Source organism: Crinia signifera, chromosome 6 (assembly GCF_055691185.1).
Source record: "Crinia signifera chromosome 6, ASM5569118v1, whole genome shotgun sequence".
Classification (NCBI taxonomy): domain Eukaryota; kingdom Metazoa; phylum Chordata; class Amphibia; order Anura; family Myobatrachidae; genus Crinia; species Crinia signifera.
The window spans coordinates 151,035,347-151,053,526 of NC_139222.1; the positions used below are offsets into that span (position 1 = coordinate 151,035,347).

At 44.8% G+C, this 18,180-nt stretch overlaps 2 protein-coding genes across 3 annotated transcripts in view; one reads left to right on the forward strand and one right to left on the reverse strand.

The window, feature by feature from the left end:
• Nucleotides 1–5,721: 5,721 nt before the first annotated feature.
• SAMHD1 (SAM and HD domain containing deoxynucleoside triphosphate triphosphohydrolase 1) overlaps nucleotides 5,722–18,180 on the reverse strand; it is a 54,444-nt gene continuing 41,985 nt past the window's right edge. Inside the window, exons 12-16 of the mRNA XM_083147646.1 lie at nucleotides 17,797–17,930; nucleotides 17,558–17,653; nucleotides 16,598–16,702; nucleotides 10,937–11,074; nucleotides 5,722–8,909 (exon numbers count right to left, since the gene is read on the reverse strand). Coding sequence (XP_083003772.1) covers nucleotides 8,778–8,909; nucleotides 10,937–11,074; nucleotides 16,598–16,702; nucleotides 17,558–17,653; nucleotides 17,797–17,930 — 605 coding nt within the window. The 3' untranslated portion in view covers nucleotides 5,722–8,777. The remainder of the gene's footprint in view (nucleotides 8,910–10,936; nucleotides 11,075–16,597; nucleotides 16,703–17,557; nucleotides 17,654–17,796; nucleotides 17,931–18,180) is intronic.
• The window catches only part of LOC146008408 (uncharacterized), a 143,078-nt gene continuing 140,107 nt past the window's right edge, over nucleotides 15,210–18,180 (forward strand). The window contains exons 1-2 of one of the 2 annotated variants that reach the window (XR_014444504.1): nucleotides 15,210–16,028; nucleotides 16,391–16,491. The gene's annotated coding sequence lies outside the window, so the exon portion shown is untranslated. The remainder of the gene's footprint in view (nucleotides 16,029–16,390; nucleotides 16,492–18,180) is intronic. The other variant, XR_014444505.1, reaches the window with a different exon arrangement.

Sequence of the window (18,180 nt, forward strand, 5' to 3'; positions counted from 1 at the left end):
GCATGCGACCAAAAAATTGCATGCGATGCGATCGACGCGATTACCGCGATTTTACATAGGGAACAATGTTAAATGGGTCAATTGACCCGATTTAACATTGGGAACAATGTTAAATGGCCCACAGACCCCAAATAGCCACCCTGGGCCCCCCCAATTGTTAACGCCACCCCACGATCAACGTGAACCCGAAGCGTGGTGTTCCCACTAACATTGTTCCCTATGTAAAATCGCGGTAATCGCGTCGGTCGCATCGCATGCGATTTTTTTTGTCCGCATGCGATGCGCCCGACGCGATTTACATTTTAACATGGTTTTCTATGTAAAATCGCGGGCATCGGTCGCATCGCATGCCATTATAATGGCATGCGATGCCCGCCCTTCTAGGTAAAGAGTACCGGATAATGTTGGCCAGGGAACAGGAGGATGTGTGAATGAAGAAAGAGAACATATGTGAGGAGAGATGTGGACTGTACAGTGGGAATGATTGTGTGGGTTCCAATGCTTGCCTGAAAGGTGAGTTTTTAGGGAACATTTGAATGTTCTTGGAGACAAGTGGGATAATTTTATTGTGCATGTAAGGGTCTTCCAAAGAGAGGGTGCAGCCTGAAGAAAGTCCAGCAGTCCGGTATGGCAATGAATAATGAGCAAAGAGGTCAGGTTGGGAGATATTTTGATGTACATTCGTGTAATTTTAACACACTCATTTCCTTCCTTTTGAGCACATTGAGTCTTGTATGTCTATGTTTTTACCTCTAGTTTTCACTGCAACTGTGATTCCCAAATCTCAGTCCTCAAGCACCCCTAAAGTCCACCATCCACTAGTGCGATATGGCCACTTTTTTTATGCAAATCCGAGGCATTGCTGCGATGGATCCCATGAAAAGTGTTCTATAGCATTGCGATTGTGGTGTTCCCATGCACCTCGCATCACAGTCAAAGATACATAAGCTGTGTACACACGGGGGCGATAGGGGCTAAAATTGCTGGCGACCATATTGCCAGCGATTGGAGTGCGCACCAGCGATAAATCGCCGGGTGCGTGCTCCCATTTTTAGCCCCCTTATGATCACCAGCTGATTGCCTCTGCTGCTCACCCGGCAGAGGTTCTCTTTCATCAGCGACCATCTCTGGTCGCTGATGAAAAGGAGAAAGTGAGCAATATATTGCAGAGCAATATATCTCCCCCCGTGTGTACTTGGCTTAAGGGTTGCCATGAATATTTATTGCAGCCTGTAGCCCTTGATAGGATCGCATACAATACTTTGGCATATATTCAATGCCGTGGGCGAGCGGTGACGGCGAGCAGGACTTTTTGCTCGCAGTCACCGCTCACCCTGTCAGTATTCAACTGACCCCCCTCATACGCAAATTTCCCCTCATTCCGTTTTTTGAGCGAGGGGGAATTTGCGAATGTGCCTCCAAAAACTGCGAGAATCGAGGCTAATGACAGCGAGTTTGCTGCACTAGCCGCGGCTCTCGCAGTTTAGGGGAATCCTCGCAGTTCTGTGACTGCGAGGATTACCCCGGAACGTGGCATAGTGCGAGCGGCCGGCGCGGGGGTTAAACTGCGAGGATCACTGGTTTTCTGTGATCCTCGCAGTTTGACTCCCTCACTGGCCGCTCGCACCGGCATTGAATACCTGCCTTTGTATTTGGTCCGTTTGCATCAAATGCATTGCATGCAGCTGGTGGGTGTGTTGGTAGCAGGGCTGTGGAGTCGGAGTCGAGGAGTCGGAGCAAATATTTCGAGTACCTGGGGTCGGAGTCGGCAAACAATGCACCGACTCCAAAAATTATAATTAATGACTTCTCTACTGTAAGAATAAAGACCAATGCATGCAGTGCCTCACGTAACCGCAAAACGAACACGTTAAGTGACCGTGAAAAAGCGTGCTTTTCATGTGCTTCACTATATGGCATGCAACGCACAATTCGGAGCACCAATACTTATAAATGTATTCTCCCTTGTAGTTTACAACTTATTTCAAACGTTCAATAAGGTTTTCAATACCTCGAAAAATTCATTCAACCAAGCTCTCCCACCATACGCACAACATCCTTTTACGCGGATGAAGATCTTGTTTCATGCGCGGGGTTGTTTGTTTACCTTGGCCCCTTCCTTATGCTGGTTCATATTGATGTACAGGCACCATTTTTCTTCGCCAGTAACGATTCGGTAAAGAAATCGTTCCTTGTGTCCGTGAATTGAACGGTGACGAGCAAGCAAACCAGCGGACAAACATTGTGTTTGTCCTTTGCTTAAACTGTTCAATACAGTAGACTGTTGGCTTCCCAGCCTCTAGTTTCTGTAGTAATAATATGTATGTTGCCTTTCTTTCCTTCAATGAATGTATCAAATACATTTGCATATTAATACAGAGGAGTCGGGGGGCAGCCGTAGGAGGAGTTGGAGTCGGACCATTTATCTACCGACTCCACAGCCCTGGTTGGTAGGGTATTGCATGTGAGGTTTCGGCCTAGTGGATGGGGGGCCTTAACAGTTCACATTTTCCAGGTCCCTTAGCTGGTGCAAATTGCTGTCACTTTTATAAAGATCCCAGGTGGCTTGGAAAATGATAACTGTTAGGTGTCCTTGAGGACTGTTACTATAAAATACAGTTTTGTATGTAAAATACTGCAGCCTGTCATGTTTTGGCATAGAAGTTTTGCAGTTGGGCGAGGGTCGATATTTTAGTAAAGATCTCATTTAATTGCTTTACCTTTGCGAAGTACCTAACTTCTGCTGGGTACACATCTATAGATGTATCTGTCCAATATTTCTGGTAATGTATGGGAGCATATCACAATCAACCACTTATTCCCAAAAGTAAATAGACAAAAATTGTTATTTGGACAAATCTCTTCAGACAAATTGGTTAATCTATTTGATTTAACAACCATTGCTTGTATTCCAGCATTTTGGAGAAAGTTCACAGCTGGGCTGCACATCAAACTGGTGCTGAGAGGCTGTCCATGGCCCAGGTAACATTTTAGAGGTGCAGAATGAGTTTAAAAAAAGATTTTGGAGCAGGGGGAGACCGAGAGGTTCTCTACCAGTTCATCTCCGACTCAGCAGCAACCACCAAGGACTGAGGGAGGGGGAGTAGGTGCGACAGACCAGGGCCCATGTCAGAGCCCCTCCATCAGTCCTGGGCCCAGGTAATTAGCAAACACAGGGCCACAGAGATGCATGTGCTCTTCCCATCACCCACTGCACAGGGGCAACAGCCAGGTGCCTGCAACAATAACAACAATTATGGGCACTGCAAAGAGGGGCAGATGCCTCATGCACACAGATCCTCACTATCACACACCCAGGCAGAGGCAGCATCTCCTGGCCCTGTCCCAGGGCCTGGCAAACAGTATTCCCAGTTAGGTGTCTTGTGCCGCTTGCAGGAAACCGCCTGCCTCGTATCCAGCAACAGAACCAGCTATGTCCGATGAGGAGGCAAAGGGTGCACTGCAAATGTCTGTGTGCACACGACCAACAGGAGCAGCTGAGGGCTAGGCTGCTGCTGAGTGACTGCTGTTGCCGCTACACATACAGGTAGCAGGATACAGCAGCCATAGTGGCCATCTGCGTTTGTCTACCCTACCCTTCTGTATTCCCCACTTCGGTCATGCACAAAGTCATCCCTTCTCCTCTCTATGGCCGGAGCTGGTGCTGTCGGTCGCTGGATACAGGGCAAGTGGCTTCCTGTGTGCACTGCGAACAGTGCAAGACAACTAACCAGAGATACTGTTTGCCAGACGCCTGTATGTGTGACAGTGAGGATGCTGCCTCCTCCTGGGTGTGTGAGAGTGAGAATCTGTCTATGAGTGGGCATGTGGCCATCTGTGTGGTGCCTATAATTGCTGTCATTATTCAGGTATCTGGACTGATCATAGACTGACTCTTGATAGACAGTCATATGGTCGACAGTCAAAAGATCGACACACAAAAGGTCAACAGGGTCTAAAGGTCGACAGGCAATAAGTCGACATGCATATATTTTCAGCCAACATGTGCCATCAGGCTGTATTTCATGCCCTACCATCCACTAGGGCAGGCACACCAACAGGTTTTAGTGATATCCAGGCTTCAGCACAGATGGTTTATTCAGAATCCCTCGGATACTAATTAAGTCACCTGTGCTCAAGCCTGGATATCTAGAAAACCTGCATTGTTGGTGTGCCTTGAGGACCGTGGTTGTGAATGCCTGCACTAGGGCCTGGATGGAGAATAAAATAGTGTGCCGAGCGTAGCGAGGCACCAAGCCCAAAGCATGGCGAGCGCAGCAGTACACTTAGACAGTGTCGATGTCGACCTAGATGCCCTAAAAAAAAAAAACACATTAAAAACCTCATGTTGACCTTTTGACCATGTCGACCATATAACCACGTTGACCATATGACTGTATCATGAGACAGTCTATGTTGCATACCATAACCCATTTTTCAGCCGTCTGGCTGCTGCATCTGTGCAGCAGGTGATGGGGAGGACACTCACTGTTTTGGGGATCTCTCTGGCCCTGTGTTTGCTGCCACTTGCTGTGTTAATGGATGTGCAGCCCAGCTGTGATCGTTCCAGTCACGCCATTTACATAGTGAATGCTTTATACCATCGGTCTTCAACCTGTGGCCCTCCAGATGTTGTGAAACTACATGTTCCAACATGCATTGCCACATTTTTTCCTATAAGAGCATGCCAAAACTGTCAGGGCATGCTGGGACATGTAGTTCCACAACATCTGGAGGGCCACACCGAGCCCGCGAGGGGACGAGGATTATTTTGGTGATATGGAATACATTTTAAATAATCTGCGTGCGCTCGCCACAGGTTTATATCCAACTCCATGCCCACTTGGATAGTAGGGAAATGAACAAAACCATTTTTACAATGAATCCTATGGAAAATCGGGTCAATCACATCGCATGCGATTTGGTTGCATGCGATGCGATTATCGCATCTGATTGTATGCCTTAAGTTAAGGCATACAATCAAAAAATCGGGCGCCCAGATACTACATAAGTACCTAGATTTTTAATGATTAGGCAGGGCACACTATGGCCATTCTCAACGAAATTGGTCAAAAATATCTTTTAGTGCGTTTGCGACGAACAACGAATTATGCGCATACCCACCAGTTGTTCATTAAGGTTGTTCATCAACTATGCATGCAGCTTAATTTGAACATCTTTGAAAAAAAAAAAGAGCCTATAAACTAACTAGATCTTTCGTCAACATCTTTCGTCCAGGATACTGGGTTCAAGGTCTTTCAACAAAATTGGTCAAAAAAAAAATTACAGTGTGTATGCACCTTTAGTGAGTAAGGAGTGCACCAGCTAGGTTGTCTGGAAAATGTGAACTGTTGGTAGCTCTCAAGGACTGGAGTTGGCTACCACTGGGTTAGGAGATGGAAATGTCCCAGCAGGTCTGACCATTTTTTTAGTAACCCAGCCTAGAGTGTTATTCACCTGCTGTATTGTGCAATGCTAAAAAGTTAGGCCCTAGTCTTCTATACTGTGGTTAAAATCACATTACATTAATGATGGTATAAAACAATATCTATATGCCTATATGGTAACAGTGACTATATTATACCTTTACTTACTTATATGGTCCACAATTGGTAGTCACAGTCATTAAAAACATAAGCTGGGGTGATGCAACAAATTCAGAGAACCTATCATTGGCAATATTTACATGGATCAGGGATTGCAACATAGAAAAAGCGAAAGACCACTGCAAAATGATTTTTATTTGTATAGTCACATGTAGAGAACCCATACTGCTAGATTCTCCCAGATATACACAATATTTTTTGCAGATAAAAATATCCTACCCTCCAAAAACAAAAAGAGGTTTTTAAAAAGGAACAACATAAAAATATATTAACACTTTCACATAAACAAGAATATAGACAGAAATTCAAACCATTTGTAAACAGTAACAAACTGGACTTTAAATACTGTGCATACAAATGTGATATACAGTAACTGCCTGCCTGATTTAGCAATATATTGGGCCCTGGAGCTAACGCCATCTCAAAATAACAGTAGTCTATTGTATTCTATGGGCTACTCACTGCACCACCAGTACATAGCAGGGATGGGCTTTCAGAGGCCTTGTCCTTGCAGGTGCTCAGTTATACATGCTGCCGATACTATCGCATATTGTACTGCGAGTCACAAATGGGCCCCATAGAGAGAGATATTCTAGATAAACATGCAAAATAAAAGCCTAAAGTATGGCAATAAATATATGCTCTACAAGTCTCCATTGTGCATATACTATCATATAACTTAACAGGATTATCTGATGTGGTGGTAACGCTTCCCTGTTATAATGGAGTGGATACACTTTAGTGAAATTTAGAATAAATATCATTTTCTGAGCATTTTAAGGCTTACTAGTAAACATTTTACATAAAATATTATACAACTAGCTCACTCTTTTGATGTTTCTAATGCTATAAACTCCATTGCAACTTGGAATGCTCCTATGAATTATAGTATATCGGATAGCTCAGCTAATACTATGTGTAAACACAGTAGAGACTATTAAGAGCATCTATTATTACAATACATATTAGACTGGGTATACACCTGAATCGATCAGCCAGCTGGACCCAATGATATGTTGTGTTCTCCACAAACAATGTGTGTTTACACATTTAACAATCCACAGCCTGATATGCCTGTCCACAGTAACCCAAAGGGATGCAGGTCATTGATGGCGGTTCCTGTGGCTGGCATAATGATTGATTGGCTGATATCGGCATTTACCATGCTGCACAGCTGCTGTGATATGTCTGAATGACCGGTTACTGAAATAATTTCTGTACATATGAGCTAGTGCCCTTCAATATTTATAATTTGTTGGCAGTACAAATATATCACACCGTGAATATCCAGCCTTACAGGGTTGTACATTACTGCTGGAGATGGTTCTTCAAAGGAAAGACGCTAAGGGGGCATATACAGTACACAGGGCTTTTTTGCTCATTTTTGAAGCGATCGGTCTAAATTAGGGCTTGACCAAATTTTCTTTAAACTCTAGGAGCCAGGACGAAAGTGTATGAGCCAGACAAGCTTAAGGGTGTCAATACATGGTGCGACGTGCACCGTACATTTTTATTTAAAATCGTATCACATTTATTTCTAAACCACATGCGTTTTGAACTAGATGCAATGCTCAGAGAGCGCATCCCCCTCGCATGGTACAAAACACACCATGTATGCGCAACTATATCTCACCCACAAAAAATAAAAAAAGGGCTGCTTGGCTACTACTGCCCACGTTGCCACTGATCTTTCAGGAGGTGGAGAGCAGTAAGATTGTTGCCAGCGAACAAGTGATTTATGATAAATGGGCCCATAGAGAAGAGGTGAGACAGGAGGGGGGAAGTGAGGGTTGAGAGAAAGAGGGGGCAGGCGGAAGACAGGAGAGAGGGGATAGGGGGCGAAGACAGCAGAGGAGAGAGGGTGACAGACTGACAGGGTGGGTGAGAGCAGAGGAGAGAAAAAGGGACAGGAAGAGCGAAAAATAGGAAAGAGTGGGGGAGATGTGGAAGGTGACAGCGCGAAAGTGGGAGTGGTGATACAGAGTGAGGTGGCAGGGAGCGAATGAGAAAGGTGATGCAGGGAGAGGTGACAAGGGGTTAGGTGAAAGGGGGTGAGGCAACAGGGGGGCAATGGAGAGGGTAAGGTGCTTGGCTGGGCAAAGGGGTGAGGTAACCAGGGGTTACTTGAGAGGGGCTGAGGTAACGGGGCGATAGAGAGGGTGAAGTGCTGTAGGAGCGGTGAAAGGGGTAAGAGGGAGTGAGATGATGGGGGTGAAGTGACACGGGAAAAGTGAGTGAATGGGTGCGGAGGCGAGGCAAGTCTCGCCAGCATCAGCCGCTGCTCAGCTTCCACTCCCTGGCCGCCGCTTATCTCATCCCGTTCCCTGGTGCCAGCCGCCGATTGGCTGGGAAGGTGGTGGTGGGGGGGGGGGGGGGTGCGCGTTGTTGCTGCTCTGTTAGGAGTGGAGAGTCGGGCAACACTGCCACTGCTCAGCTCTGTTAGGAGGGGAGGTCGGGCAACACTGGCCCACGACCAGATTCTGCTTCCTCACTCGTGGCGAATAAAAAAAAAAGGGCAGTACCACATCGCCCGCTCAAATCTTTAGTCACCATCGCTCGCTCAAATCTTTAGTACATGCACCAATTATCTAGACACGTCACCAGGGCTAGATGTTTAGCACGGATCGCTAAGCACATGATTACCCCATGTATGCGGCTTAAAAGTAGCAGCATCGTTGGACGTTTATTCTGTACATGGTTAAGCTTGTAAGAATTTAGTAAATACAGGTTAGAAAAAGAAGCTGGTTTTCTACTGTTATGAATAAAAACAAAACATAAAAGTCAAACTAAAAAAGTGCATACACACATCCTTCTTGTATTATTCAGCATTTCTCTGGGATTATTAATGGTATTCCTGAATCAAAGGGAAGGTGCAGGATTTTATTGTGACCAAAGCAGTGTTAGGCAATGCCATAAATTTCCAAGGCCCAAAAAAACTACATGATTAGCACTTGTAAATGTAGCCTTAAATGAACAAACAAGATTACCTCCTCCAACAAAAACATGCATGATTAGCAAGAGATGAACAAGCATTTGCAGTTCGTTATATTAAGGTGACCTTAGTTACCCAGCAGAGTAGATTTTAGGAGCTCAAAAAAAAAAAAAAAAAAAATTAGTATGTAACTACTTGGGCTCGGAATACTATATACTGAGAATACAGATACTGAGACCTTAGTTATTAAACAGTTTGATCCTTGATTTTGTAACAAGTGCTGCATGCGGCAAGTCCTCCTCATCATCATTGTTGTTGGCAACCCAGCTGGCCTTCAATGGAGTCATATCTGGAGCTATTACATCAATATCCTGAAACAGAAATGTGGTGATTTCATTTTTAGTGAGGGGGTGGTTGTGATGGCAGAATGTAACTGACCTACTAGATGAAGAATAAACATAACATTTCTTAAGGTGCCCACACACTAGAAAGATCTGCGATCGTAAGATGTGCGCATAAATTAGCCTTCAAATCTTTTTTTCCGTCCTGGACAAAAGATTTCAGGCAAGCTCTCATCTTTACCAAAGATTTTTCTTAAGATCCCGTGTGCGTTCCTATGGATCTTTTGTTAAATCTTCTGATCTTTTGTGCAGCACGTAAAGATCAGAAGATTCAGCTAAAGATCCACGGGAGCGCGCATCGGACACAAATCGGTCGAAGTTGTGCGAGAGTCCTCACTGGACATTTTATTTGTGCATATCAAGCTAGAAATGAGGGTACTTGTTTCCTAGCATGGCGCCCAATATTTTGATCGTAGTACATCTTAGGGTGCCCACACACTAGAAAGATCTGCGATCATAAGATGTGCGCATAAATTAGCCTTCAAATCTTTTGTCCGATCTGGACAAAAGATTTCAGGCAAGTGCACATCTTTACCAAAGATTTTTCTTAAGATCCCGTGTGCGTTCCTATGGATCTTTTGTTAAATCTTTTGATCTTTTGTGCAGCACGTAAGATCAGAAGATTTAGCAAAAGATCCACGGGAGCGAGCATCAGCCGATTTTCGACCGATTATCGGTAAATATCGGCCGATTTATCGAAAATCGGCCAATCGGCCCAAAAATCGTTCTAGTGTGTGGGCACCTTTAAACAATCGCATCGCATGCAATATAGCGGCATGCGATTTTTTATTGTACAAGCACCCTGATGGGTGCTTTCAAGGTTAAATGCACCCCCATTGGCAATGCCACCCCCACTATCAACGCCAACCCGAAGCGTGGCGAGGGGCAGCGGTACTCCTCCTCTGATCATTTCATACCCCCACTATCCATGTAGGCATGGAGTTGATTTTAGATAGTGTTGTGAACGCAGCAAGCCACCAAGCCCGAAGCGTGGCGAGCCCCGCGAGGGGACACTGATTATTTACATGTATTCAGCGTCTGCTCGCCATGCTTCGGGCTCGTATTCCGCGTCCCCTCGCCACGCTTCGGGCTCGGTGGCTCGCTGCGCTATATAAAATCAACTCCCCGCCGACGTGGATAATGGGGGTATGAAAAGGTCGGAGGACGTGTACCGCCATGCTTCGGGTTGGCATTGATAGTGGGGGTGGCGTTGCCAATGGGTGTGCATTTAACATTGAAAGCACCCATCAGGGTGCTTGTACAATTACAAATCACAGTGCATGGCATTTGCTGGCATGCAATGCTATGCAATATTTCATTGTACAAGCACTCCTGTTAATTTATCATGAATATCGCATCGCACACCACTAAGTATGGTATGCAATGGGCGCCGTGCTAGGAAACAAGTACCAACACGAGCCACATGGAGACCACAATTTTACCGGTATCCGGGCTCATGATAGATTGACTCTAGGTCAACAGTCATAAGGTCGACATGAGTTTTTTTTTTATTTTTTTTTTTAATTTGAGTAGACAGGCGGTATTTCATGCTCTACCATCCACAACGGTGTGGAGGGAGATTAAAATAGTGTGCTGAGCGCAGGGAGCCATGCGAGGCTACGCAGTACACTTATGACTGTAGACCTAGACATTGTAGATCTAAAATACCATAACCAATTTTACCTTCACATAAAATATTATATATATTTTTTTAATCTGCTTTATTCATAAAATGCTTCAGGCTCCTTTGTCATGTAGTATAAATGGTAAAAGAAAAAAATTCAAAGTTTTAACTACTAGATTTTTATTACCAACACAAAGTTACATTTTACATTTAAGAGCGTGTATCTACTAGTAAATATGCAATGGACACTGTAGCAGCATAGGGAGATAGATAAGTATGCAGGTCAGCTGGAAAGTTACTCCTCTGCGCAATCTGTAGAAGCAATGAGGTTTAGCAAGCACATACACCCAGAAGCTCCACTGCAGTCACAGACCTGAGGTTTGGAGAAGTCTCTGTCCATACACCACTGCACAAAATATCGCTTAGCGGCATCCAAGCTCTTATCATCCATTCTCTTGCAGTAGACACGGACAATTTGCTCAGCAAATTTCTCTGGCAAAAGCTGAGATACCTGTAAAAGGATACAAATACCATAAGGGTAATTTTTATATATTTACTCATTGTAAGAAGAACACTTGAGATGCTCTTGAAATATTACAGTCAAGCAGGTCCTACTGCTAGATTTTTGGTTGGTCAGCCGGATCAAATGGTTTATAGTCAAAACACAAGACAGGCCACCGTTAAACAAGAGGCAGCCACTATCCAATACACCTGTTAGATAAGGTCTGCTAAGTTTAGGACTTTATCAAAAAAGGTTGGTTGGTGTGTGTTCGGGGCATAAATATTCACAGCCAGAAATCTTGCAATTCACTAGTAAAGCTCTCCCAGGAATAATTGGGCGACATACTGCATCTGAAATATCTATGTGCCGTGCAATCAAGACCGCCACTCCCAATGTTTTCCCAAGAGGATTATTAGAGAAGAAGCTAGTTGGAAAAATACCTATCTTGCCCCCTTCCGGAGATGTGCCTCCTGTAGAAACGCGACCTCAGCCTTTTGTAGACATAATTCTCTAAGTGCACGGGACCTCCTTTCAGGAATATTCAGGCCCTTAGCATTAACGGACACCACTTTGATATTAGCCATCAGGGGGTAGGAAGAGAAAGTCACTTAGTGCAAATGAGGGACGACAAAAAGGATGGAGTAGGGCAGTGGTTCCCAAACTGTGCGCCGTGGCACCCTGGGGTGCCTTGGGGGACTTGCAAGGGTGCCCTGAGTTGGTGGTCCAGGACCAGTTAAAGTTATTTATGTCCATGATAATAGTCAAATTGTGGACAAACAGAAGTGAATCCTGTCCATTACCACATAACTGATGCTAAGGATGAGAAAGAAACATAATTTATTTAACTTAATGTTTGTTTCTGACTTTCGCAATAAGAAACCTTTAGCCTAGGGGTGCCGCAAAAACATTTCTGATGCTTCTGGGTGCCGTGATAAAAAAAAAACTTTGGGAACCCCTGGAGTAGGGGGTAAAAAAAAAGAGAGGAGAAAACAGAAAAAGGTAAACATTTACAGCAGTGGCATAAGAAAAGATGAAACAGCGAGAAATGTTGACAAAGGAAGAACAAAAGGGCTAGGGACATGCTGTGCAGTGCACAGGGGGCAACAGGGGGGGTATTGGGCCAAACTCAGAAATAAAGGATCAGGACACATGTACTAAACAATATAACAGAGAGCAATAAAGCAGAAAAGCAATAGAACTACTGGATATAATCACTGTGACCTAGGAGAAGAGAACCAATGGTGGTAATTTAGCGGAACAATCTCGTGTTCTAATATTAGAGTATCACAAGAAAAAACAAACAAATTTAGACCAAAAATTATAGAGGTATATCAAAAAGTAGAGCATCTATCAAAAACACATATAAAAACTGTAGCAACCAGTGGGAAATTGGACAGATTTACCAGCAAAAAGTTCTGAAAAAAGCCTTAACTGCCTGCAGTGGAGAACTTGAAAATAAAAGGAATTACCAGCACCATGAGGGCTAAAAGGTTGCTGTCCGGGCCTTCCAAAGCCAAAGGACTGTATGTTACCATCCAATGTCTCCACATAAAAAACAAACAAAAAAACTAAAGATCGGGAGAGTGGTCTTTCTCAAGTCTTCTATTGTGAGGGTTTTGCAGAGAATGGAGATGGTGGGGTCTGAGAACGGTTGTTTGATCTGGGAGACCTTGTCACTCTTTGGAACGGGGGGTTTGATAGGGGGTCATAATATGGGATTTAAAGGAGCGCCATTCCGGAGTTTCCACAACAGGGATTCCTAGGGTGGTGCAGAAGGCTGGCACATCCGCTGAGTGGCGAAGGGAGGCTGTCTTTCCACCGTGTGTTGCGGTGATACTAAAGGGATATCCCCATCTGTATTTGAGGTTTAGTTTATGAAGGGCATCTGTTAGGGGTTTAACTTGCCGACCTAACTGAAGGGTCAGCCAGGAGGTGTCTTGGAATATTTGGATAGGGTGACCATTAAACTCAAGGCCTTCTGAGTTCCGCAGCTTTCATAAAAAGTCATCTTTTTTGGGAGAAGTGATGAAGTCTGCAAATAATATCTCTTGGGCTCTCCGACTGAAGGCCTCTAGGCCGCAGTGCCCTATGGGCTCGGTCAAGAATGATGGAATTATTGGGGTCACTTTCCAAAATTTCGTTGAAAATTTTAGTCAGAACATCATGGAGACTTTGTTGGGGGATTTCTTCTGGGATCCCTCTGATCCGAAGATTGATTCTCCGCCCCCTATTGTCAATATCATCAAGATGGTCCAGACGGGCTTGGATCGCTTCAGCTTGTTGGCTAATGGTATTCGCCAAAGCTTTGTGGAATATGCTGATCTCCTCTCCCGTGCTCTCAAGATTTTCTACCCGAGATCCCAACTGTAATTTCTTCTTTTATCCCTGCAATTTCGGTATACACCACCTCTCGCAGCTTATTTTCTAGAGAGGCGAAGTTAGCCTTGGTAGGGATATCCGACTTAGTTGGGAGAGTTTGTAGAATTTTGTATATTGTTGCAGATCTTGTTTGTTTGGCTGTGTGTCTGAAGAGGACTCTTTAGACTCTGGGGAGTCCTCGGAGGCAAAAGAATAAGTCGGGAGGGAGAAGCAGGCTCCGTAGCCATGTCTAAGTTGCTTTGGGTGCCCAGGTATTTGCGGAGGTCAGAACCTGTGAGGGACTTAGTAGCGCTTGCTCCACCTTTTCTTCCTCTGTTTTTCCTATGACTCATGTATATTGTGTGGCAGGTATGTGGGCGGAGGTATAGTGGGGGAGCCTCCACAAAGTAAAACATCTCCCCCCCTTTTTTATTTTTATTAATTATTTGTTATATTTTTTACTTTGAATTTTTGGTACTGGTTTCCTAGCACGGCGCCTGTCGTGGGTCATCGCATACCTTAAGTTAAGGTATGCGATGGACCCGACCGACGCGATTTTGGGCTATTTTTAGCCTTTTTCCGACAATTAAAAAATCGGGTCCATCGCATGCCATTATAATTATAATGGCATGCGATGCGACCGACGCGATTTAACATTTAATGCATTGTACTCAATGTTAAATTCCTATGTAAAATGGCATACAATGCGACCAATGTGATGGACCCGATTTTACATAGGGAACAATGTTAAATGGGCCAATGTATCAGTTTTTTATTGTATACCCACCCTGATGGGTAATTTGTATGTGAAATGCCCCCCCCCCCCCCCCCATTGTTAACGCCACCCCACGATGAACGCCAACCTGAAGCGCGGCGAGCGGCGGCGGTACGCATCCTCCGACCTTTTCATACCCCCACTATCCACGTCGGGGTGGAGTCAATTTTATATAGTGTGGCGAGCGCAGTGCGCCCCGCGAGGGGACACGTAATACCTGTGAAGTAATGCCCGTCCGCTCGCCACACTATATAAAATAAACACCACGCCGACGTGGATAGTGGGGGTATTAAAAGATCGGAGGACGCGTACCGCCGCCCCTCACGGGCTCGCTGCGCATCGGGTTGGCGTTCTAACAATGGGGGGGGGGGGGGGGAGGCATTTGACCCATCAGGGTGGGTATACAATGAAAATTGGGGTCTGGGGGGCATTTAACATTGGGCCCAATGTAAAATCGTGTCTCAGGGACCATTTTACATTAGTTACAATGTAAAAATCGCATCGCATGCGATTTGGTTGCATGCGATGCGATTGACGCGATTTTTTAGGACCTGATGGATACAATTAAAATCGCAGGCGCCGTGCTAGGAAACAAGTACAGAATTTTTTTTTACTTGTTATCCCCTTTCCCTTTGTATCAGGCAATGTCTCCCAGACTCAAAATGGCCACGTGGGTGCAGCTGTATAGGAGATTTTACATCTCAGGTAGATAATGGATTGTTGTGTATCCAGTAGTATATGTATCCAATATAACACACATCATAGCATGATGGGTGGGTTGGCCGTCGAATTCCCCCTGAGAAGTTACATTAAAGAAAGCATGTGAATTATCTCTGAGTCTCCGATCACATGTTGCAGAGGACATGTGTGCACTTAACTTCTGCCAGGAAAAAGGGTTGAGCAATCCCGAGAGATATATAAATGATAATGGAGCGGTGTCGCCTATTCTAACCTTCTTAAGAGACTTTTTAGTAGTCGGTAGAGGTTTTGTAGCTGTGATTATACAATGATCCACAAGATGGAGCTCTAAGCTTGATATCGATCCAAATAGAAAGGGATACCTTAAAAAAGGTATAATTCCTTAACATTGAGTGGGACAGGATAATTTCTCACCAGGTATAGCAGTAAATGAAGACAGTCTGAAAGTATAGCAGAATAAATATGAGTTTCTAGCCCCGGCTTTTAGGGCTCAGTAAACAGGTCACAGCAAAGTGTCGTGACAGGGAGCCCCGTCAGCCGAGGTCCCAGGCTCACCCAGGTATGCATGCCACAACCCGCAGGGATTAGTAGTGGGTCCCCCGGCTCCACAGCTCCATTCCACCAGCCCCCAGAGGTATTATCGGGCGGTAGGGGATGCCCAGGGGGTGACACCAAGCTTAAGGGACCCTGTAAGTAGCTCCGGGTAAACGGAGCACCAAATACCTGTGTCTTATAGTTTAGGAGATCCAGCTCCAATCCTCCAGCAGTCTCTACACTCTCCCTCACGGTGCCAGCCGGTCAGGTAGTCGCTGACCAAATCCAAGATGGCCACCGCGTCAGAAGAGAGGAAGGAAACCGGAGCCCCAAGCGCTCCCCGGGCCGCCTGCCGCACAGGTATAGGGGGGGAAGCCGGTCCTTGAAGCAGGGGGGGGTCCTCAGCTTGTCTCCGGGTGTCAGGTGGTGTCCTCCACGGCCCCGGATCGCGCAGCGAACGGACTCCGGAGCTCGGCCTCTGGAAGGCTGCGGATTCCCACGAGACACCAGGCTATAACCCGCAGGGCAGGATTTCTCCCACCCCCAGCTCCACAGTGCTGTGAGTCTCAGTCCAGGGGGACCCCGACGAGCAGGCAGGTAAGAGGTCTGGCAGAAGGTGGTCAGGAACAGCCACAAAATGCCTTTTTATGGAGGTTTTATGAGGAGCTCTGCAGGGTGGCGTCCTCACTGCCTCACCGCCAGGCCATGCCCGAAAGGAGTTCATAATTAAAACAGACTTACTCAAATACAGGCATGCCACTGATCCTGAACCAGTGGTCCCTCTCAAAGGCCCCAGAGTGGCCTACCATTCTGCTATGGCCACAGACAGCCAGCTCAGTGTTAATGCCTCTCTACTGTAAACTTATTACTCACATGAATGGAAACCATCACAAAAGCATGCAAAGAGGTCATTGATAATATCCCTGTCACTTTGAGTTTGAAAGAAACCTATCTTGTAGGAATAGGAAGTCTCTGGAGCATATGTGGAAACCAGTGGATCAATGGGAATGAAGGAACATTTATGGGCCCAAATCCAGTGATCAACTGAAGACTGGCATAGGTAAGATCCGGACCTATCCATCAGAAAATCTGGTTGACCATTAACAGTGACACACACATACATATACATGTACAAGTTAAATTGTGTGTTTAGTTCATCAACTTACCTGATCTTTTGTGATTTTTACAGCCTTGCATGGATCTGACTTGCAGTAAAAGCGCACATTGTTAATTGGATTTTGTTCTTTCATCCCATAATCCATATGAATAACCTAAATCAATAATAAATGTGAAATCTATGGGACGTATGATAAATGCATTTGTTATTTTAGGAATTGTCTAAATCACAGTACTGAAAGAACTTATCAAGTCACATACACACACACACACACCACAAGGGTTCTGTAGAGCCTGACAATACAAGATAAGAAAAATAGTGATTTACAGTACAAATGCAAATTAGGACAAGTACATGGTAAATAAAAAAAGAAAGGTGCAGCAGCGGACACTGGTGCAATTATAACAGTGGCAGAGATATATTCTTAGAAAAGCCCATGTGGAGAGAGGAACCTGCTCGCTACAGCTTACATTCTAAAGAGATATATATACAAGGAGCCGCGGCACTCGGGTCTTCGTGTAAATAAAACGACAGGTAGCCATTGCTAGGTTGATGTTTCAGCCTTTAATACAGGCTTTTTTCAAAACAGCTTACAATGTAAGCTGTTTTGAAAAAAGCCTGTATTAAAGGCTGAAACATCAACCTAGCAATGGCTACCTGTCGTTTTATTTACACTAAGACCCGAGTGCCGCGGCTCCTTGTCTCATGTTAATCGTTCCAGCGCCACTGGCTATAACAGAAGGCATAGGGCTAATCCAGGGTCACCGAGCTGAGTGCCGGCTATACGCTTCTGTATCTATATTACACACACACAGATGATGTCTTACATTCACTGTAAATAGTGTTATCAGTACTGTAAAGTCCCAAAACTACTTGTAAGTGGCATTTCCAGGCTTTGGGAGTGTAGTTACTTTGTAATTCTCATTTCAAGACATTTTGACTTATTTAGAAACCCAATAAATCATAATCACACTACTGGAGCTGCCACTCTGCCTGTTAGAGGACTTACATCCACTATGAAATCATCCGAGCTGAGACTGACGTCTGTCGTGGAGATCTGGGGGGTGGAGCTTGCCAATTGAGCTGGTAATCGATCATACTCATCCTATAATAGAAACATTTCTTTTAAGAAAATTGAAATTGGAAGTAAAAAGAAACACAAACCTGCATCTCTACATACTGTATTTTACAACAAGAACATGCATCTTCGTACAATCAAAGTAGAAATTGCATCATTGGTGGATTTACCGGCTTAATCCTGGTGCTGGGATGTGTCTGTCCAACATATTTATACAGTTCCCGTCGTTCTACTTTGCGTAATATCGCTTTGGCTTCAGACAGGTTGAGGTCATTGGAGTATAGGATCTGCAGAAAAATGTTGTCTGGGGAGGAGATTAATTTAGGATTTTTTTTATTAATTTACTTCAGCAAACCCTCACATAGGGCCTGATTGAGTAGCATGCAATGCAGTGGTTAACATAGTTGAGGAATTTGTAGCTACTGTGCATACATAACCCCCCTCCCCCACCCAAAAAAACCTTTGGTACATACATGAAACAGTTAAAGCACAGAGATTCTGTAGTGATCAAGTCAGGCGATAGAAACATGGTTAGTGTCCCTCGGTAACAATTG